Source organism: Porites lutea, chromosome 7, assembly GCF_958299795.1.
Source record: "Porites lutea chromosome 7, jaPorLute2.1, whole genome shotgun sequence".
In the NCBI taxonomy this organism is placed as follows: Eukaryota; Metazoa; Cnidaria; class Anthozoa; order Scleractinia; family Poritidae; genus Porites; species Porites lutea.
In genome coordinates this window covers 11008597-11032166 of record NC_133207.1, presented here as the reverse complement: position 1 = coordinate 11032166, position 23570 = coordinate 11008597, and the positions used below count along the sequence as shown (strand labels likewise).

The window sequence follows — 23570 nt, the reverse complement described above, 5'->3', positions numbered from 1 at the left end:
GAGCGTGTGTGGAAAGAGTTTGAAATGACTCTTAGAGATTATCATGACTTGTATGATGTCTCTGAAGTGCTGTTATTGCCTGATGTGTTAGAGAATTTTAGAGATGTCTGTAGTAATAATTATAACCCTGATCCAGTTTGGTATTACACAGCACCATGCAGGGTTGGCTTGGGATGCTGCCTTGAAAATTACAAAAGTAAGGTTGGAATTATTGTCTGACCCAGATATGCTACTCATGATCGAAAAAGGAATTAGGGGAGAGATCTCGATGATTTCAAACAGTCATGGGAAAGCAAATAACCCATACATGGGAAAGAAATACAACGATAAGGAAGCAACGAAATATATCACATACCTAGATGCTAATAACCTTTATGGATGGGCTATGAGTAAACCCCTCACAACAGATGAATTTAAATGGATGTCTGAACGGGAGGTATTTCTTGAGGTGTTTCAATGCCGGGTTGAGCAAGAATATCGACACGCGGTTGTTCAGTTGATTATCTGATTATCAGAGACTCACGGGGTTATATTTTAAGTGGGGGCAACTTTTTTTCTTAGTGTACAGCCCTAAAAATCATATTGTCTCGATTTCTTGGACGGCTTATTTTGTGGTGGATGGGAGGGAGGGAGGGGGGGAGGGGGGGGGGGGGGGGTGAAATACAATACTTTATAGATTTTTCTATGTCCCTGAGCCTGATAAGTGTCATCATCGGAGACCCAGGGGCAGTCAGTCAGGCCGTCAGCAAGTTCACTTGAGAACGGGAACAACAAGGCTATAAATTCTAGCGCATCTGTCCGAACTCGGGGGCGGTTCCCTCTCTTCAGCTCCAACACAAATTCCCTTCTTTCCAGTATCTGGGCGACTTGGTATAATCGCGAAAAATTTAAAGGATGCAAAGCCTATTTTTCAACGATGTTTTCATGCACGTCGCCGTTGTCGGATCGTGAGGTCCCTAAAAGTGAGATTAAGATTCACTTTTACGCCAAACGGCAAACGTGAATTTGTACCACTGTTTCTCCTTTAATTGTCGTTAACTGTTTATTACTTCAACTAAAAAATAAGTAGTTTCACGCCAGTTTTATACATAAGAATTGCTCAAGACAGTTTTTATCTGTTTATTTTCTATTCTGAGAAATTCTCAACTTGAATCTGACATTTGCCGTTTGGCGTAACTGTGAATCTTAATAGGGAGCTTTAGCAACGACGACGGCTACGGCAACGAGACCTTCGTAAAAGCAATAGGTTTAGATAAAGCAAAACAACAATTCTGCACGTGCATCACGCTTTTCTTGTACATTTCTTTGCCGTCACTGCACGACTATGACGTGAAAAATACCCAATTTCACGTTTTAGGAGGATGTAAACAAGCGACAAGCGACAAACGACGACGAATTTTGTTTTCTCTATCTAAACTTGAGTTCGGTCCCCAAGAAATCAACTCCAGGGAAATACACCTACAAATATACATAAACTTTTGCGGGAAAACTTGTTCCCAAAGCAGGAATATTGAACACAACGTCGATCAGAATGACTTCTGAGTTTGGTGATTAGCTGACCGAAAAGAAACTGGAAGAAAAAACAGGAAGTCCGACTTTCTTAACCTCAGGCTACCCGGAAACGATCTGACTTCTTGCATTGATATGTCGATTTCAATACATTGCTTATACGAAGCAATAATTTTGCAGCATCACCAAATCCACAGTTTATAAGGGAGCAAGGGAAGAATGATCACAGTTTCGCTGGGATTTGCTCGCTGAATGATGAAATAGCTTTGTTTTTCTTTCTTACGGCAGTGCAAGAATTTTTTCATTCCATTTGTGCTGCATACAATTTTTGTCTTCCGACAAGTCCCCACTTAATCAAAGAATTGTTAAAATGGCAACCGGTGTTTACAAGGCTATCCATGGGTATAAAGTCCCTAGAGGAATGGGAGAGCTATTGCATGAACGATCAACTAATTATAATCTTAGAGGAAAACACATTCTCGAGCTACCCAAATAAAACCACCTATGGACTTAAGTCGTGGCGTTATATTGCAGCTAAGATTTCGAACGCTCTTCCGGATCAGTTTTGTGCCGCTATTAATATCGGAACATTTAAGAACTTAATGTCTAAGTTGGATTTCTCAAATTTTACATTTTAATCGCGCAAATACATGCATATGTAAATACATTTTGCTTAGTTTTAATATCATTATAATCTCGTGATCTAATCTCAGTTTTAATAATTTTTAACTGTATATATACCGTAAATCCTCTATTGAGCCCCCCCTCTCTAATTAACCCCCCCTTTTCAGAGAAGGAAAGTTAATAAGCCCCCCCCCCCTCCCTCAATCCTTATTCTTCACAAAAAAATTAACGATTAACGTGGACTGATCAGTTATGGTTTATTCAGGCTGGAAGTTCATATTGTTTTTGGTCTTCGGCCGCATGACCTCCAACTTCATATGCTTAACTCTCTCAACTTTGCGCTCTAGTTCTCTGTGGAGAATTGTCACCATTTAAAAATGTAAATATAAGAGGAGTTTTCCAGAGATTTTTGTTTGTAAGTTATGTACGACAAATCAATACAAGTAACCATTCTCATAAAAGTTACCGAAGAACATGAGGCCGAAAGCACATTTTTGAAGAATAAGAATTTTGTTTTTGTTACTTTTAGGCTTCCACAAGTGAATTAAATACTTTTGACAGTGACTTTAATTGTACAACGCGTAAGTCTACTCTGTCTAATACCACGGTATTTTTGCTACAGGTGATACGTTTCGCTAAATTAAATAAGCCCCCCCCCCCCCCCCCTCAGAAGTGCTTGAAAAAAATAAGCCCCCCGGGAGGCTTAATAGAGGACTTACGGTAGATATATTTTTATATACGTTTTTATTAGAAATCTTCTCTTTCTATTATTATTTCTAGTTTATTTATTTAATTTTCGTGGCATGTCTGTAAAGTAGCTAATTAGCTAAGAACATTGACCACGTTAAATAAAGGGTATTGTATTGTATTGTATTGTAAGCGCTTGCAGGAACTTTTTTTCCAAATCACCCTCCCCCCCCGCCCCCGCCTAAAAAGTTAAATGGTCGGCCCCTTACGGTCGTTATACACAGCAAACTGAACAGGAACACGATTCACTCGATATTTTACTCATTGTTGAAGACGATTAAGAAAAAATGTGAACAAGGATAAGCTTACTGAAATAAGTTTATTTACATTCAAAATTTTCAAACTAAAACTGAAATAGATCATAACACAGAGTTTATCCTATATAAAATTAAAATGATAATAGTTCGTTCGGTGGAGTAGACCCTCTCTTGCTAGCTCAGCAGCAGCTTCACTGCGGCGGCGTTAAGGCATGTTCTCTTTCATGAACTTCTGCAGCGCACTCAGGCGTGCGTCGATTTCCATCATCTCTGCTGATCGATTAAGAGACTCATTCCCAATATCTACAAAAGTACAATGTATTTTATTACCATCATTACTGTATTACTTATTACACGGTAAACAACCGAAATATTTCACGAATGTTTTTTGCTGTTACGACCAATCATAGCGAAGATCAGGGGTGCGTTCGATTGGGAAATCTGGATTTCGAGTTTGAAGCCCGGATTTCGGATTTTGCGTTTGATTTTCACTTAGTTCCTTCTTTATCGTTTTATTGGGAAATCCGAAAAAGGATTTGCAAAACTGTTCTCGAGAACGGTGGTCTCATTTCTGCTAATTATGCGTGTAGGTGCACGACCGCTGTTCCGGAGAACAGTTTTTCAAATCCTTTTTCGAGTTTCTCAATAAAACGGAAAGAAAGAAACCCAAGGGGAGATTTCTTGGCTATCAAATCCGTCCTTGGATTGCCCGTTTTATCACAAATCCGAATCCGGATTTGAAAATCTAAACCCAGAACATGCACCCAGATAAAAATGCGAGCAAGCCACAACACCACAAAGTTAACACCGTTGCCGCTTGCGGTTTTAGTTTTCTCACGCCTGATTGGTTTTCCCCTTGTAACATAATAACATACCACAAATATTCCTGGTGCACACAATTTTGTGAGTTTCACGGTAACTGTTGCAAAAAAGCGAGAAATTTGCCTGACTAACCTCGAAGGCGATGTCCTCTAGTAAGTATCGGGCGGTTTTCTGGCGTGCTGGAATAGCTGTGAGACACGTTAAGGAACCGTAATTAAAACTTCACAAGAGGATAGTCAAGAACAAATGAATACAAAGCAGCAATGCATAGGTGGCAGCAACATCACCAAAAACTGAGAAAGTACTTCATATAAAATTCAACACCGTTTATCCCACAACATATTAAGAGCAAAGCCCTGAAAACTAGGCGTTGTTGAGGGCGCTAAGACGGGTTTTGGGAGCGAGCGCGAACCACGAGACACCTGAGAGGAGGGAGACTTTTCCGTCTCCACGGATCTTAGATTAAAACGAAATGCACTGATGATGTAGCCTCTGACGCGTTCGGAAGTCTAACTAGTCTCCTTTGCGGCCGCTCTGGCCGAAGACATGCAGTGTTCCCCGTTCCCACACGGGGAGCATTAAGTGACTCCCGCCCGAGCGGCTGAGAAAGAGACTAACGTCTAACTGGGAATTTAAAAGTTTTGATCAATAGTAGTGCTATTACATATTTCGATGACATTCTAGGCAAAAGGAAGAAGTTACAAGAACCTTAGTGTCACGATCCACAGGCTTCTGCCGGTAAATTCTGTATCTATCGCATCAGAAAGTCTTTTTCGGCAGCTCGAAGGTTAAAGGGACAGGTTCACGGTTCAGCGCATGCTCATTTACCAAAACGCTATTTTTCTGCCGGGACATGCTGTATCATCGATGCACACCCCTCTGGCAGTAAATTGCAGTTGATCAACTTAAATATTTTAACATAGCTGTAAATTAATCAACCATGGAATGAAACCTCCGGGTCAACAATAAATTCAACGTTGGTAGTGTTGGCATAATCCACTGATTTTTTCTGCGATTTTAGTACTCCTCCATCCCACTTCAGGTTACACTGAAATACACTTCTACTTTGAAATACACTCTGAGATCGCTGAGATACATGTGAGTGGGATTAGTAACCGATAGAATTAATAATAAAGTGGAAAGAAGCATATAATGTAATTAATGAGCATGCGCTTAACCGTGAACCTGTCCCTTTAAAAGCATGGCTCCCTTCAACAATGACTCAAGAAAGTTCTAAACAGCCGCAAAGAGAGAACGGACAAACTTTAAAGTAAATAAAAAACGCGAAAATTATGCTGCTGCTATACATGGTTACATAGGTTTTTTTTGTTAGAACTCTTTCCTAGTTTGTTAAACTAAGTGCTTGATGAGTTGTAGCTGTATTAAATAATATTGAGTCGGCACCAGGTAAACCACTTTTTAAGTCCGTAACATCCACCCCCCTACACTTCAAAAGAAGTGGATCGGCCCCTGCACTTAAAAAACTGCTCTGCATGCCCTGTACAAGTGGACAACGTGCAAAGGATCTGAAAACCGTGTTCACATTAAAACTTCCTAGTACGGAAAAAGTGCCGCAACAAATTTCACATTTGAGATATTTGTGCACATCTCAAGTTTAAGCGCCACGGTAGAGTTTTTTAAAAACCTGCGTGGGGTATTAACAGTCTTGGAATTGACTGGATCACAACATAATTTGAATGTTAAAATAATTCGTCTTTTGTGTTCAGGAAAGAATTAATGTATTGGGCCTGCAATAAACAAACAAACACTCCTTTGTCCACCAACATACTATAGAAAAGAAAGGTGAATAGCATGTCACCCTGAAACAACAAGAGGATACGGCACTGTCGCAACTTTCACCCCTGCTCCTCGCTCCTGAGAAAAAAAGGAGTTTCAACAAGTCAATAAACCAATATCAGGACACAATACAAGAAACAACAGATATACCGATGGTTTTGGTGATTAATTATAATGCCCCTCAATCCCAGGCTACCCCAAGAAACCACGTCATACCATATCTGAGTCTTCACGGCTATACCACGAGGTTTTCTTCGAAGCAGCCTTCCTCTTGCCTGTTGGACCGTTGGCAAGCCTAGAACAACGTACGTTTGTAAAATATGGGACAGTGATAGCAAGCTTGGGAGGAAAGAGATTTTACGGAATGAAACACGTTATTTCTTGAAAAATGGCAAACACAAGAACATTATGGACAGAAAACTCTAATAAAGTAAGTCTAAATTTAGCTACTTAATTTATTATAATAAATACTATATTCATCGGAAACCCAGCAGTTTTAACAGTGGGATCTCTGCAAGCGCCGACATTCTTTGTCAAGACTCGATCAATAAAAAATACAGTTTCGGTCGTATGTTTTATAAGCAGAACTGCGCTTTTTTGTTGCACGAAGAGACTATCCTTTTAGATCACATCTAAAAGAACCCTAGAACCATATAAAAGATAACAACTCAGTCATTCCACTAACCTGGTTTTCACTCGTCTCGACTGCGAATGGTCAGACGTGTCTCCACCTACAGAAGACTGCGACGAACGTCTTGAGCCTATGCTACCATTGGACGAGGTTCTTCTTAATCTACCACCTGCCAACGAAGAAACTTAGTATGTGTAATCAAATGGTGACGAGTGAAATTATTCCCTAATTTCACGAGTATACCATTTGATTACCTATTAATATCATGGGTGACGAATTACGTTAGTAATCTTGGATTTTTGACATGTTTATCCTGGATCGTATCGAGCAAGAAATCCACTCTCTCAAATGTTTAGACCTTAAATTTGGCTTATAAAGCTTAGAATTTTTCAGACTTTTTCGGCAAAATCCATCTTGATGTTCTCTTGTGTGTTCAGGTTTTCTAAAGCGTCTTTTTGTGCCCTGACATCTTCATTCAAGACATTTTAAAACTTCGTCGCCATCTTGACACTGAGGCGTACGGAAGGGTTGCCATGGCAATTTTGTAATTTCACATGTGAAATTACAAATTAACGCTGAAATTTCGCGCCAAAATTAAGGAGTAATTCGTCACCTATGATATTAACAACGAAACCTCACGTAAATTACATGTATGGAAGCCGGCTGACTCTTAACCCACTTGCCATCAACTCAGAAAAAGTTTGCAGTAACCTCACCTGACCATGCCGTTGCGGCCTGAGAACTGCTGGCTGCTGCAGAAAAACGATCAGCGGACAGTGATCTGGAGCGTCCTCGTTTTCCTGATCCACTTAAACGTGTCCTTTTTCGCCTAATGCGTGAAATACACAGAAAAAATTAGTCACTGACGAACAAGCTAGCCATATTTAAGAAACTATGATAACCACCCACCACCACAACTATACATGTAACTAGAGTAAAACTCTGATAACTCAAACTTCCCGCTAACTTGAATTAAGTTCAATTTCCCTTGGATTTCACCCCCACCTTCCAGTCATTACTCGGTTAACTCGAACTCGGATAACTCGAGTTCCCCGCCGACGCAAACTAAATTTAATTTCCCTTGATCAAAAATTCACAGAAATTTACCCTGATAACTTGAATAACTCCATTCGGATGCCATCCCATTAGCTCATCTTTTTTGTATAATCGGTAAAAACACTGAAGGCTAATACTGGTCAACACTGCAGCAACAGCCTCAATTTGATTTTAATTGGTGCAGCGAACAGATCACGTTTCAGTTATCATAAAAAATGCCCAATCATGTTACCGTTTCTGATGAAATACCGGTATGTTAAATTTGCACCGCACTAAACATTAAAGTGCTGAAAAATCAGTAACTATCAATTTTTACTAGGGCAAAGTGAATTTTGCAATCGACCACGCTAACTAGAACGGTTTTTTGTTTCCCTTCAGAGTTCGAGCTACCGTCACGGTGGTTCTGCTGTATTCCCAAATCAAGAGGGACCGACAAGACCTGGAAACGAGTCCGGGTTTTCTTTGACGACGGCATCACCTTGGCCTAAATCAAGGAAACATTTCGCTCTCAGTTACTATTGTTTCAATTTTACCGGTAACTTATTCATTTGTTAACAACCTCTTTCAATTTTAAAAAAATCTCCACTGAAAACTGAGCAGAATACGATTCCCTATTTCTTATTAATCAAACCAAGTTTACAGATCAGCAAGCAGATCAACAAACAGTGTGATCTTGATTACAATACCAGTATGTTAAATTTAAATGAACACTGTAAAATACCCTCTGGCTTCTTCCATCTCTTTTTGCTTCCTTTGCTTTTCTTTGACATATCTTTTATTGTTGTCAAGGGAATTTTGATAAGAAGACTAACAAATTTAACAGGTTTGTGCAAAAAGCCAAGCCACGGGCACAAATTATTGGGTGGACATATGCGCCACATAAGACAACAGCACTATTGAATATTTGAATAGAGGACATTGACGCTTTTTTAAAGCCAAACTGAAGCTCTGCAGTCATGTTGAAAATTTTAATTATGTCGCAAGCAACACATACAAAACCGCATGCACAAACGCAACGATAAAAGTCCCATGCTTGTTTCACCGGGCCAAGACGCGTGCGTAAGCACAAGCGCAAGCAAGACGAACAAAATTGATCTTTTATGTTCTTGCACTTGTGCTTAAGCCTTTTTTTTATTACATCAGAGTTCAATTTCACTTAACAAAATGACAAGACTCTATGCGTCTGCTTACTGTCAAAGTAAGTGCAATTACAAGCTGTTTTAAATCTCCAGTTTGGAGACACCAAAGCCGAATAGAGGGATTAAGATTCAAGTTTACGCCAAACGGCAAACGTCAGATTCAAATTGAGAATTTCTCAGAATAGAAAATAAGCAGATAAAAACTCCCCAGAACAATTCTTATGTATAAAACTGGCGTGAAACTGCTTATTTTTTAGTTGAAGTAATAAACAGTTAACGACAACTCAGGGAAAAACTTGGTCACGTGGTACAAATTCACGTTTGCCGTTTAGCGTAAACGTGAATCTTAATCTCTCTAATGTTTTATCGCTTGTTTGTTTAAAGAATGACTATTGACTGCCAATTAAGTCAAGAAGGATTGTTCAATCTTTCGTGCTTAATTTTGTGTTGTTTACAAGGGAATTGCTGTAAGTGGATGCAGTCAGAAAAGCGGATAAGGAGCGGAAAGGCATGGCCATACAAAAAAGAAGGCTCCAATTGGCATTCTGGTCCCAAAAGGAATCACCTGCGTCTAAACAAAGAGCCCACTTCCGTTGCCGAGGTTTTTGGCGATGATCTGTTCCCCCCCAGTCCAGCGAGTTAGTGTTTCTCAATTCCTCTTTTTCGAAATCTTGAAAGGACCATCAAACAAAGAGGTGCAAATGCAGAATACTTTCAAGTAAATAATAACACTTAAGGAGAAAAGATCAACTATTTATGGTTACTCCATCGAAAAAGGATACGCAGTGGGGTCAAACCGTGGAATTCTTCCAACTGCAAAACAAGAAATTTCATTACAGAGTGGATGTATATACTCGAAAAAGTTACCTAACCCCAAAGCAATTTACTTTAATTACACTTGGGTCTAAATTTTGATCAGATGTCCGCGAGCTCGTTGGAGATTAAATCTTATCTGTAGGTGCGGGACTGAGCATTTGAGGTCTTTTAGGGTTGCATTCTTTTCCAGGTGGTAATTTTTGTTTCTTATGATTCTGGTACTTTAATGCTTGACGCGTACGTTACAATATCTATCTCTTTTCCCGCTCCCTTTTCAAAATGCTTGGATTCCGGTAAAAAGGTTTTTTGAGAGGGACAAAGTAACTTTCAAAACACCATATGCCTGTAAAGCTGATAGTACATACTTGCTGGTGAAGGAGTTCTACTGCGCATGCCTGAAGACTGTTTGGGGGGTTGCCTTCTCTCCTTGGAAACTGAACGCCGTGAAGCTCTACTTGCTCTGGAAGCCGAGTTGCTACCCTGGGCTGGTGACGCTCTAGACCTACGTTAATCAAAGTATTTCTTGTTAATATTTTGTTTCACGGCTTACAGGGTCTCCTAAAAATGATCAACGTAGTTGGTCGCTCGCAAGCAAGGATAGGCAAGCGGGTTCTCCTAAAAACGGTTAACGACTGTATTTATTCTGGAAGACGCAAATTTCGTGAAGATGAATAATGCCCCTGTTCAAGATCAGCCTGCGGGTGAAACAAGAGCCGAAAAAAGCGTCTGCTCCCCGCAGGCTAAAGATAAATACGAACACGCATAAAACAGCAGGAGAATAATAGATAAATCAAGAGTGAGATTAGGTACAAGAACCAAAGTAGCCAGCAATAATGGCTTTTCTTTAACTGACAGTTAATCATTATTTTGACAACAACGAAACCAACAGTTGCGGGTACGTTTTAAAACCGCAAAGCCATACGAGGGGATCTTACGGCGGGTCGGGAGGTTACAAAGTTTCGTAAAAAGATTCGAATTTAGCGAGAGAATAAGCGTTAATTCATTTTAGCTAAATCCTTCTGCTTCGGCTGCTCGCTTTTATCTACGAAGAATGGGTCTGGCGCTTGTTTGACGCATTTATCTTGTCGCATAATGGGTCTTAAAGACGACTTGAATAAGTAGAATTCCATCGATCATTCCAAATAATAATAATTGAGCTACTGGCTAGACAGCAGGATTTTCTGACGGTGTACTGTAAATGCAAGCAAACTAAGGGTGGGACTGTTTAACTTATAAACAGGTTTTTCTGAACACAACGAGGAGTAATCATCAGACTAAGTGTGACTGGTGCTATCACCAAATAGCCACTTTTTGTCCTTATTGGATACTACTCCTCAAGCCATGTTGTATGTTACCGCTGAACAGGGCGGATGACAAATTACTAACTTACCCTCTCTTCAACAGTGCAAGTTCATTAGTTAAGCTTCTACATCTTGCTCTTAAATTTCTCTCATTTGAACGGATTTCTTCCAGCTATAAAAGCAAATTGTAATTGACCAGGAATAAAAAGCAACTTGATGCTATTTCAGTCCGTTACAATGGACCTCCCCGTACATTTCCGATACGCGTTAAAACTTTTTAGACATGTGTGCGCTCTCTTGCTTTCGTTTACACGCCTTTTACATTTTTCTATTGCCTAACCGTGTTACGGAGTTTACGTCGGTATTGACTGTATACTGTTTTTTGTTGAAAAACGTTTGTAAAGAAAAACGATTAGACAAAAAAAATAGACACCAAATCCTGAATAATTTCCTGCATGTGAGTCGCTTTGTTTATTGAAATCACTTTGCTTATACTGTCGAATCGTAGGCTGTAACTTTAGAGTTATTCCATTGTGTGATGTCACAAAAAGCTGATACTTTTCATGAGAAAAATTGTAATGTTTTGAAAGTCAAGTAATCCATTAATTGTGAGCAAATCTAAGCAAACATGCAATAATAAGTTTAATATGAACACGAGTCCTTATGGAAACATCACTAAGGGTCATTATACATGTATGATCACAACGGTGCATTCTGCTTTTCACAGTCATTTCTGAAATATAAGCAAGTTTGCCACGTAAATTTGCTGCATTGAGTACTTCTATTTTCTTCTATTTTTATTTTTTTTATTTTTTATTTTTTATAATTTCTATTTTTGTAAATGTCACATTAAAACTACCACAAAATTCGATTATTTGTAGACAATATTAAATAGTCAAACTCTGTAAGGATTGCACCGTCCAACTTACCTCTTCCAGTAAATTCCTATGTTCCTCATTTTTTTTGTTGATTGTCCTCTGGAATTTGCTTTTCTCTTTCATAAGATCACTCTGTGGAAAAGTAGAATGAAAGTGAGGGTTTGTAAGCTACACACAATATCAGTATCCAAGGAAAGTGATGATGCCGCTCAGTACCTACCTCCAGATTCTGTACAACTTTCTTTAACACTCTAATTTCTTTAGCTGTATTTGCTTTGGAGACATGTTTCACCTCTCGCTGAAATGTCTCTAACTGCTTTTCTGTTTCCAATTTTTCCTTGACCAACTTTTCATTTCTGACCAACAAAAAAAATACATTAAAAGTAAGTTGGGTAGAAATAAGTGCACTAGCCAATCGTCAAAATGTCAACACTGGGTTAGCACCCAAAAAAATCAATAAATAACTAAGCCTAGCCAGGGTAGTAAACAAAACCTTCCACTTGTCCAATATTCTTACTGGTTTTCCTTAGACAGCATTAAATCTGAAGATGAGGCTCAAATAACAGACCTTCATAACAACTTACTTTACGTACTTTAAATATACTTCACATCATTTCACTCCTCACGGGAGATATGAACTCAATAAATTGACCTCGCTCCCAATGTGTGGCTTCATAGCTCAGTTGAGAGAGCAACGCACCGGTAACGTGGAGGTCACGGGTTTGAATCCCGTTGAAGCCCTGATTTTTTTCAGGCTTCTTCTTTCCAATTGCTTAAATTGGAAAATTTACTGCGATGATCATTCTTCACTTTCATATTTAGCTGTGAAGGTCTCGTTTACGGTTGCATGTGAAAAAAATATAAATATATATATATTGTCTGTTTTAACATGGTCTCTTTTAGGGGTTCACAAAAAGCTTGGGCCACAAGCTTGGGCCATGCCCAGATCGGTCTCCTTTAGGGGTTAATTCAAAATTTCCGATATGCGGAGTCCCCCCCCCCCCCGGGGAATCTCATGTCAAGTGTTACCTTCACACTACTCCTTGCAAACAAAAAGCATCATAGTGTGAGTTGGATTTGGATATGATGCAACTTTATGCTTTAAAAACAATTCCTAGGAAACTCGATAATGACTTACTCTTTTTGTAGATGAACCAGTCCAGCAGTTCTTGAACCTTTTATAAGCTGAATGGGGAAGAGTGAGAATAATACTATATGTAAATCATGTTTGAACCCTGCCTTTTTAAAAGACAGATGCAAAGGAAACTGCAGTATTTGTTGTAAAAGTGGTCTAATAATAGGGCTAATACAGGCAGACAAATAAGTTTTTGCATAATATTCTTCTAAGGAAAATGGACAGCTAGGGAAAGTTTCTCTCCTGTTTGAAAAGTGATAAAACATCTGATATTTGATAACTTGTTTCCACCACTATGACATTCTTGCTACAACCTGCATTAGAATGACAAAAGCTTTGAGTTTTCAACTGAAATGATGCTGGTTTACAAGCACACACTACTTAATGGTATTAAGAAAATCTCATCCTCATTGTTGTCCTCATGTTGTAGTGAACAGACTGCTTCTTTTGAACTATTGAAGGGGGCATGTCATGGCAGTCCTTCTTCTTACTCTATGAAACTTAATGTTAAATACTTGTAAATGACAACACCAAACCTGCGCAATAAACAATTATTTTAACTTACAAACAGCAGATAGACTTTGAAAAACTGTTAGGCTAACTACAAGCAGATTTCAAAAACTACAATGTAGAATTGCAATCTGTTTCAATCTTCTTCAGTTTTAACCTTATTAAATAAAAATTCTTGTGAAATTTAATACCTATATAGAAACTTTAAATTACCGCAAAAAGATGATTAACATGAAAAAACAAAAACATATACAGGATAATGTATTGACAAATACCCAGATTATGAACTGACTTTAATGGTTTAATCCATTCTGTATCTTCATCTGTTGTGAAATAAGAATGTTGATTTGCAAAGACTTCACATATGGAGTAGAGAATTTAGCTATCATCTTCGTCTGAATCACTAGACCGATCCAAAAAAATAAACATGTGTTTTGCTTCTTCCAGTTTATCAAGAAATTTTTAAAAGTTTAGACTTTTTGATCAAATATAATAAAATTGAGAATGCTTGAATCATTAAATTAAATGCCCTTTTTTTTTCAAACAGAACATTCCTGGTTTGATTGATGCATTGATCGCTTTTCAATTAACATTGCCACACTGTACTGATGAGAAGCTGCGTTTGTGTGTGAACACATTCATTTTTCAGAATCATGGGGTTGGTGGGAAATATTATTGTTTCCTCTTATCCCCATACCCCTTCCTCCATTTTTTGCTCTTGCTCTAACTCTCACACAATAACTCAATCGCAAATGGTTGCTATGTGGGCTAACTGCATGCTAAATACATTGACACTTACACACATATAACTGCAGAGAGGGATAAGAGTACCATGAGTTTTTACAGGTGCATAACAAGAATAACAAAAAGAGCATGATGACTGGTCCCGACGGAAACAGTTAATTTTGTTTCCTGAGAATCTCAATAGACTATTATAGCAAATTATTGTATAGCTGGAAATTTTGAGGCTCCTTTCTGTAATGGCAGTTGTCGGTCAACATTCATGGGTAACAGTGCACTGTTACTCTGTGTTCTGACTTTATAGATTTTACAATGTTGCCTGCTCAGAGATTTTGAGAGGAAACAGTTTCATTGTTAAATGTCATGTGACCTTGAAGTAACCAATGACAGTGCACGCTGTTGGGAAGAAATTTCCAGCTATGCAACAATTTCCTTTATAGCCTAATATGGCTTAAATGACATGGCTCTCTTAAATGTTTAGCTAAATAATGAAGAAGGGGCCAGGGATTCCCACCTGGCTACAATGAGCCTGATACCTGGCTACTTTCATTGACACAAAAGGGAAACAGAACCAAAAGAACTTACTATCTGTTCAATCCCCCGCCTACACTGTATATATGTACAAATTGAATATACCTGGCAACTTGAAATCCTTGTGATAACTGTGACATTAGGAGAGTAGTTTGTAAGGAAGTGCACAGTAAGAGCTTTACCTGTTCTTTAAGATGTTGATTTTCTTCTCTTAGTTTTCTAATTGTTTCTTGTAGCTGGACAGGATCAGGTTTTCCCACATATGGTAAAGGAAGGGGATAGTGTATCCTGGAAATACAAAATGCTGCCATTTGTGTAATTGCTCTTATCAGCTCACTCAATAAAAATATCCATTTTAAGTGCCTTAAACAATACTGAATTCTTAACAACAGCAGTTGTCAAAGTTTTGTCAGTCCGTCATTACTATTCATAACATTTATAATGAAGTGGGAAGGTGAAATACACCTAATTAACAGGTTTAACATGGCTAGTCAAATGGTTTCACGTGTGATTACATAACTCCTGCTGATAAAAACTGATTTTGCGTGGAAATCATTGATCTTTGCTGAGATCAGCAGAGCCATACAGGAATGAACCACCTACCCTCCCACCTAGAAAACCGTGTGGGTCACATTTACTAACTACCCCTAAGCCAAGCTATCCCACCTTGGCTTAGTCCGCTGATCAATCATTTTCCCATACCTAAATACAACTGAGCATGAATATGAATGTTGTTGAATAGATTACTGGTACTTGCATCCTCAACTTATTGTAATCATTGTTGTTTGAGTTTCACAGTAACCTATTCAACAACATTCATATTCATGCACAATTGTATCAAGGTTTGGGAAAATGATAGATCAGCACCCCACAGCCTTTACTGCTCAATTACTTGTTTAACAATGTAATCTAAACGACCACTATGTCTCCAATAAACCTCTTCAAATCCTCAATTCTCACAACAAAAACCATCTCTATGTTTAGACCAGTTTTCGCCAACCCATAAAGTACACTTGTGCGCTACATGCCTTAATACTTTGTATCTCCTTGACTAACTCACTTGCTGTCCTATAAGAGCTGTTTATAAATACTTTAGCAATAAACAGATATTAACTTGTTCCTTAACACACAACAGCTTTTTTAAATGAACATTTGTTCTGTCATCGTCATCACAGTCAGTCGGTTCGACTAAGATTGTTCTAGGGTTCAGCACAGTTTGATAAATCTTCTCCAGGTAGGTCTGTTGTTGGCACTCTCCTGCCATCAAATGATATTGATGTCTCTTCATTTCATGTTTATCTTAGCAATATCTTTGAACCTTAATCTAGGCCTCCCTTAATTACGCATTCCCAAACAGAGTTGAGAGTATAACAGCTGCTTTGGTAGTCTGTTATTATCCAACCTATGCACGTGACCCAGCAATCAGAGATTCTTCTCAATGAGAATATCAGCTATTGATGGTATAGTCCTGCCCACTGGTTGGAAAGGCGCAGTGATCTACATCATGTCAGGGTACCGCAACTTTTAATCCTCACAGAAGGAATGGCACCATCAGGGTTGATCACCTTAACCAAACGATACAACAGATGCAAGGCGGCATGACTACACTTCCAACTTACAAGCTGCATAACTTCAGATAAGTCTGCTACCCCTGTGAAGGATAGTGTTATTGCTCAACCAGAATGAAAGCCATGTACATCTCTCACCACCAATAAGAGATCACTACCTGTCATTTAACCAAGATGAAGACATCTGTTGAGTGCTCGTATTAGTGTTTACAGGATGAAAAAGAAATCCTTTTTTTTAGAATAATGCCTAAATCTCTTGCCGTTTCAACATGTGTTAATTTCTTGGAATGGACATGCAGATGTTCATTTGAGGATTCCTGCGAACACCAAGAAACATTATGAAGCTCCAAGGATTGAACACATTTTGAGTCACGGAAGAACAACCCTGCAATATCGTTAGTCAGCTCTCCTTTCTTTATCAGCTTTTTATGTCATTCTGCCATAGTCACCTCTCCTCTCATAGTTACCTCTCCTCCGACCTTAACGAGGTCCTGGTACTGATGAGCTTATCCCATTTCAATGGCTTTAACTTTGCTATTCTTGAAGTTAGAAATCAAGGCCCCTTGTCCCTACACCAAGTTTGGTTGTTTAATTTGTTTTGTTTTTCAGAAAAAGGCAAGGACACCACTGGGCAAATACATCAACCCAGAATCTGGAATCATGCTCACCCCGTTAAAGTCAGCAGAGAGACAACAGCTTAGACCTGCAAGGCAGGAAGGCCTTTAAATTAAGGATACCTTGCTTTCAAAGCTGCCATAACTATGCTGACTAGGACAAAAAGCAGTACACAATACATGTATATGGAGCTGAATAAACAGGATTGGTTGTTAGTTATTGTTAGGTATATCATCTCTCCTCTCATTTTTGACACATAGACCTGACAAAATACTAGACACCCATTAATTTAAACTTGTTAAATAACATTATTCACTTGTCAGGTTTTGCGGATGCTTTGTGTTGCTCAGACTTTCTAACAGAGCAAGGTATACAGTTTATACAAAATGGCCCATCCTGTAACAATAGCCACACCTCCAACAAAAAAGGCTTGAAGAACGTACCTTTTCGCCACCTCTATTTTCTCTCACACGAGTCTCCTTATAATTTCACTTGTCTACTTTTGCCTGCTATGGTCTTTATCCCCCAAAGATGCATAAACAACCTGATCAGTACTACATGCTATGCAGACTTGATACTTCTTGTGATAGTGGGTGTGCTTTATAAGTGCTCAACTAAGTGCTCAGGTGATACATAAACAACAACCTCCACCAACTGCTTCGACTGTTTGCGCTCTGAACGCAGTTTGTGAATGTTAAAAAGAGAATCCCCTCTAGTTGTTATAGATGCCTATGTCTATTCTACTGCCGATCGAATCCTAGCCTTTGTAAACATCCAAAGCAGTCAGACAAGGATTACCTTAGCTGAAGGAATTAATACCTTAAATACATGTTGTAAAACAAGCATGTGGCATTCCTCTACTTAAAAACCACATGCATGCCGCCAGTTTACCAACAACCCAGTGACAATTTGACAACCTAACTTCCGCCCTTTGAAAACATCCAACAACCACTCAAGCCGAAGGAATTCATACAAATAAAGCGTGCCTGCAGGGTTTCTCTAGTCAGAGACTACACCCTAAAACACCAGTTTTCCAACTAGCCACCACCGTTTAAATTGGCAAACTTGCCTCAGCCCTTTGTAAACATTCCAACGTATCCAACAACTGCTTGAGCCAAAGCTATAAATAAATACAAATAGCTATTAATAATCAAAGACCAGATGCGTTAACCTCCAGTTCGTCAACTAGTCACCGCCAATTAAATAGGCAACCTCGCTTCAGCTGTTTGTAAACATCCAATAGCGACTTGAGCTGAAGGAATTACTACAAATAAAGAGAGCCTGTGGTGTTTCTCTAGTCATAGACTAGATGTCTTATCCACCAGTTTACCAACAAACCACCGCCGATTAATCGGCAACCTCGCTTCAGCCCTTTGTAAACATCCAACGACCACTAAAGCGGAAGGAATTAATACAAATAAAGTGAGTCTGTGCGGCATTTCTCTAGTCATAGACTAGATGCCTTATTTGCCAGTTCACCAACTAGCCACCGCCAATTAAATTGGCAACCTTGCTAAAAGTGAGCCTCCGGTGTCTCTCTAGTCATAGACCAGAAGCCTGCTAAAAGTCTCTTCAAATAGCCTTTTCCAATGAAGAGATATATCTCCAGCTCTTGATATTGTGCGGGTTGCTCAGCTTGAGCGTCAAGAACTGAAATTGGACTTCAGCTGCCAGTTTCACCACGAGAAAATTGCGAGGGGTGTATAAAGACCAAAGAGTTCACCCCTGCCTGGCTCAGGTGAAAACTGAGCGAGAATCAATGATTTCCATGCGAAATCGGTATTTATTATCAGGGGTTAAGCAAATTGCAGGTGAAACCATTTGACTAGCAACGTTAAAGCTGTTAATTAGGTGTACATGTATTTCAACTTTGCATATCATTATGAGTGTTGTGAATAGAGCACAAAAGCCCTTAAACTAATTGCTGTTGATCCTTGTTGATCCTTTAAACTAATAATTTATTATTTCGTAGTTTTATCATGCCTGATTCAACTGACTGGCTTTTTCCTTGCAGAGCAGTAACATTAAAGAAATATCTCTGGCATTTACAGCTTGAAAGTTTCACAGTAATATACATGTACAGTGTAACATGTGTATTCATGGCTGGCACAACATAAGACAAGCAAGTTTAAAGGACTTCAAGGACTTTTCAAGGACAAATTATAGTTTTCAAGGACTAATTTTTATTTAATAAATCGGCACTCTTTAACCCCCTTTGATTACCCTATAATTTGGCTAAAACATGTCATGAAGGACTTCATTTATGACTTTTACTTCTCTGGCCATCGTTGATCACGTTATTTTATACTACTTTCTGCAACAAAACTTTGCAAAATGACTGGGTATGATTTGCAATTGCATCTGAGGTACAGAAATAGCATTTGAAATAAAGAAACAGAAATAAAATATTGTTCATGCACAAAAATGTCTTTATGTTACCCGTGAGTTTTACAGGTTCTAAGACCGAGGATAAGCCAACTTTCCATCGGCAAAATAATCTAATTTTACAGAAAAAAGTTGTCTGGTGTAGACAAGGTTGTGAATTTCAAGGACTTTTCAAGGCCTAACAAAGAAATCAAGTACTTTTCAAGGATCTAAACCAAATTCAAGGACTTTTCACGACGAATAGTAAAATTCAGTACCTTTTCAAGATTGTACGAGCTATGTGTACTTGTTGCAAACTTGTTTTTTAAGTTAAAATAATTTTGATTGAATTAACTTAATATTACTTAGCCACAATTCTCGCCATATCTTCCAGTGTATGGATTATTCTTAATCAGAAAATGTAAAAATACAAGAGATATTGGATGGAATTAAATTTAAAAAATAATAAAAATTTAAAAAATAAACACAAAAGGCCCAAAAAGTTGGGTCTCATTAGTTTGCAATTAAAAACAGCTAGTGTTTTATTTACAAAGCAATTCAAGGCCTTTCATTTGTAATGCCCTTCTTTTGGGACTGACAGCAAATTTATCTCAACACTGACTGACAACTCATCGTATCATTGTCATGGTAAGCATTCTAGCCCTGAAATATGTTTATATCGGCAAAATACCATTTATTACCTAAGGGTGGATTTCCCCTGTTGCATAATTTTCATGTGTTTACGCATGCAAAATTTCACACATAAATAAGCTTAAATTAGAAGCAAAGTATGGAAGGTTGCATGTAAATGAAAAAATTAACACTTGCTGAACTTTTACCGTTACACGGGACATTCCATACAATGTAAATTGCCCCTATTTTTTTTACGCCTGTAAAATTTTACATGCATACAAACTTAAAAATTACCCGACGGTGGAAATCTACCCAAAGACATAAAATTTTACTGTTTATTACCAAAGACATCAAAGGGAATTGTTGTTCACCTGTCAAACTCAACAGTATATGTCATAATAAGGTATCTCTTTGAGTTCAGTTGTGATCTTGTTTTAGCACCAGGAATATGCTGTGTTCCAAATCCAGGTCTGTGATGTTGATTGCGTAGTGATTCAAGGTCTCCATAGGTCAAAAGGTCCACTGATACTGAATTACTGTTCTGTGAGAATAGAAGTATATGAGAATAATGCTGCCACCATGCAATGAAGTAGCAAAATCAGAGCATTGTGAATAGCTCTTGGACTTCAACCATCACAAAATGTACAATGTAATCTCAAGAGGGTGAAAAAAGTAACTGTACCGTAGTTGTTGTTTTATCAGGAACAAAACAGCTTACCTTAGACAGTGCACTTTCAAGCATGCTGATAAACACTGTAAACTGCTTGAAATTTCCAGTTTTGTGAGTTAGATCCTCAATATCTGTATTGATTAAAGTCACAACCAAAGTCATGTGCACTGGACAAACAGATCAAAGCAATGTTATTGCTAAAATTTATTACAAAATAGTGTGAGCCCTAAATTGTATAAAATGGCCATCATTTGGACAACTTTGTTGGTGGCCACTGTCTTCAGGTGAGGTGCATGTAACATAATAAGTAAAACGGTGAAAATAGGCCATTTCAGAGTTCCAATAATCCTAACTTTCAAAACAAGACCAGGTGCAAAACTTTTCTTGTGATGAGTTAAAATAAGGTTTATATCAATGGCTTCTTGTGTAGCCCCACTATGAAACAGGGGCTTTGTGCAACTCAGAAATGACCTGTTGAAAGAGAATTGCCATGTAATATGTAGTAGATCAAAATGAAATTAAGGTTAAAATGGTTTTAAACTTAGTTTCATTATCAGCTGCCTTTATCTCTTAAACCTAATATTATTGTTTTTAGTTTTATGTTGCACACTAAGGGTAACAAGTCAATGGCTCTTTTAAGAGCCACCAAGTTTAATGTCAGTCATAGCTAAATACAAACTGAAGCTTGTCATTGTCTACTTTGCTTGTCTACTTTTGTATGACAATGTTTCTAAAATGAAAGTGTTTTGGCATGTTTTCCAAATTAATAGGCTCTTTGCATGACTTGATCGCGTGATCAACTTTCGGTAAACGCGAAAACAGTTCACTTTTGAAAAATTTTGTCAGCACAAGCTGAAAGAGCATATTAAAAATTGATAACCTGAGAACTTTCAGCCGTATATCTCAAAGGTAGCAATTGCGATGGCTGCCGAATGTTAGAAGCATTAGTATGAGAAAAACAACTTTTGCCATACAGTCACACTTGCATGGTTTTCCATACAAATCCTTGTAATTTTGAAATTTTCAAAACTGTCATAAAATATATCCTTAAGCATTACAGGGCTCAAGTCTCCTTTTAATTCATAACAGACAATTTGAGCCCTTAAATGCGTAAGAAAAAGATGACACGACATTTTGAAAAGTTTAGAATTTATAAGGATTTGTATGTAAAACCATGCAAGCATGACTGGGTGGCTTTCGTGACTTTCGGCAGCCATTGCAATCGCTACTTTTGAAATATACGGCTGAAAATTCTCAGGTTACCTAATTTTAATATGTTCTTTCAGCTTGTGCTAACAAAATTTTTCAAAAGCAAACTGCTTTCGTGTTTACCAAAAGTAGATCACGTGATCAAGTCATGCGAAGAGCCTATTACCCTGGATCCATAGAAATTAAGGTGACTCAACCCAGTTTTTTGGGGGGGTACCATCCTACTTTGAAGCTTTCTGGTATCCCCACCTTTACTTTTATCGTAAGTCTAACACATAGAATGGATAACATATAGATCAATATACAATACAACATAAAATTTTTGGCAATCGGAGTAAATGTCACGTGGTTATAATGCCACGTCCCTTTGAGGTCTGAATTGAAAATCTGCTGTTGCCGGGATTTTTTCGTGAAAATCTCTCGGCTACACATAGTGCGTACTAGTGCCATGCGCTGAGCAGAGTTTCACCAAAATCGCAAAGACCCAATTTGAGAAATTCAGCAGTTTCCAAATTTAGGTCATAATTTATGCGAAAATGATAAGCAAACTTTACACGATTATATCTAATAAACTATGAGACTTATCCCTTTATTTTGGGCATCGTTATAACAGATGGGTCCTTGCAAGTCAGCAAACAGCTTTAGGGCCTTGTAAATGCGCGCGATTTCGAGCAAAGCAAACATATAGAAATTATAGTTTTCGCTATTTGTTGACGTTTGTCAGCCTTTAAGAGTCCTTCTCACGAAAAAAACATTTTCTTAAAAATTCGTAGTTTTTTTCCCTACAAATTTTTTCAGGGCCACAATTGATTAACTAATTACCCGGACTCTGAATTTCATGGTCATTGAAAAACTGTGACAGTATCTTCTATAGGCCCAAACGTGAGTAAACATTGAAGATTTTTAGCGTTTTGGCTGAGTTTGTGCTTTGGGAGTTGTCTATTGTTTCTAGTCTGTCATGATACAGCATTCTTGTTCAGCACACATGCAATGACCGCGCTTGGCTGACTTCCGAATGCTCACCGAGATGATAAGATGAAAGAGGCACAATAAATGTGTAATAAGGATGCAAGGATGCTGTTGAGCGTGATAAGTCAGTATTTCAGGCGACTTGACCAAAAATTTTGTGCGACACAACTCTGGTTTTGGGAGACATAACTTTGGATGAGATGACTTTCAGGCCAATCGGGTAACTTGACCGTAAACCCATTGTTTGCAAAAACGCTGGCTAGGATAAGAACTTGATGGATTTAAAGAGAAATGGCAGATTGTCAGAAGTCTAAAGTGGCCCAGTCTTGTCACATGTTTTCTTTAGCTATGTTGCAGATATCGCCAAAATATCGGGTTACATGGGTCCCTGGCAACGCTTCCATACTCAACGAGTATTATTATATTATACACGATTATAAAATGAAATACACGGCCAATTCTATAAGCTCACCGTTTCCGGTTAATGATAATGAAAAGTAGACAGAGCTTATCGAGAACTTCACGACGTTAAAATAATTTTAGCCCTGTTTATTATTTTCAACTACAACAAATAAAATGATCTGACTTTAATTAAGTAAACACATTCGAATTTCATTTATTTTCTACCAGGTATGTACTTACATTTAGCATCGAACTGTCCTCTCCATTGATCAGAAGTAAGCCTATCTTCAACCTCAAGGACAAACATCTCCTTGATGTTGTCGATCATGAGGGTGACAACATATTCAATCCCACGAAATACATGTCTGGCGCTGACAACAGTGGGGTCTTCTTGTTCGGATCTCCAGCTGGAATTCATATTTGACCCTTAACCACTTCTTTACTCCAGGATGTTGTCTGATTCTCCCCTTACCTATAATTTAGTCATAAGCTAGACATGCATTGGAGTATATAAAAACGCCAACAAAACAGTGTTTGTATTTTGCGGGTAATCTAACGGCCATTGCGATCCCACAAGTCAAAGCGGTGTGATAGACAAGGCGTGGCTGCTAAGGGTATACAAGGGTATACAGGGAGATAAACAATC

At 38.3% G+C, this 23570-nt stretch overlaps 1 protein-coding gene across 1 annotated transcript; it reads right to left on the bottom strand.

The window, feature by feature from the left end:
* Positions 1-3180: 3180 nt before the first annotated feature.
* LOC140943750 (centrosomal protein CCDC61-like) lies at positions 3181-23494 on the bottom strand. The gene is made up of 17 exons (XM_073392858.1): positions 23165-23494; positions 20393-20475; positions 20046-20215; positions 14677-14782; positions 12716-12762; positions 11798-11933; positions 11629-11709; positions 10789-10871; positions 9764-9900; positions 9365-9395; positions 8165-8215; positions 7104-7216; positions 6442-6556; positions 5973-6051; positions 5800-5834; positions 4092-4147; positions 3181-3440 (listed from the first exon to the last, which is right to left on the bottom strand). The coding sequence occupies exons 1-17, from the start codon at positions 23340-23342 to the stop codon at positions 3343-3345; spliced, it is 1599 nt and encodes a 532-aa protein (XP_073248959.1). The 5' UTR covers positions 23343-23494; the 3' UTR covers positions 3181-3342.
* Positions 23495-23570: the final 76 nt, after the last annotated feature.

What these genes read in the sequence shown, in the direction of transcription:
- LOC140943750 (XM_073392858.1), bottom strand. Translation starts at nt 23,342, where the DNA reads ATGAATTCCAGCTGGAGATCCGAACAAGAAGACCCCACTGTTGTCAGC. An exon ending in AAGTTGTACAGAATCTGGAG is followed by an intron (nt 11,710 to 11,797) that starts GTAGGTACTGAG and finishes ACTTTTCCACAG; the next exon opens with AGTGATCTTATGAAAGAGAA. An exon ending in GAGATGGAAGAAGCCAGAGG is followed by an intron (nt 7,217 to 8,164) that starts GTATTTTACAGT and finishes TTCACGCATTAG; the next exon opens with GCGAAAAAGGACACGTTTAA.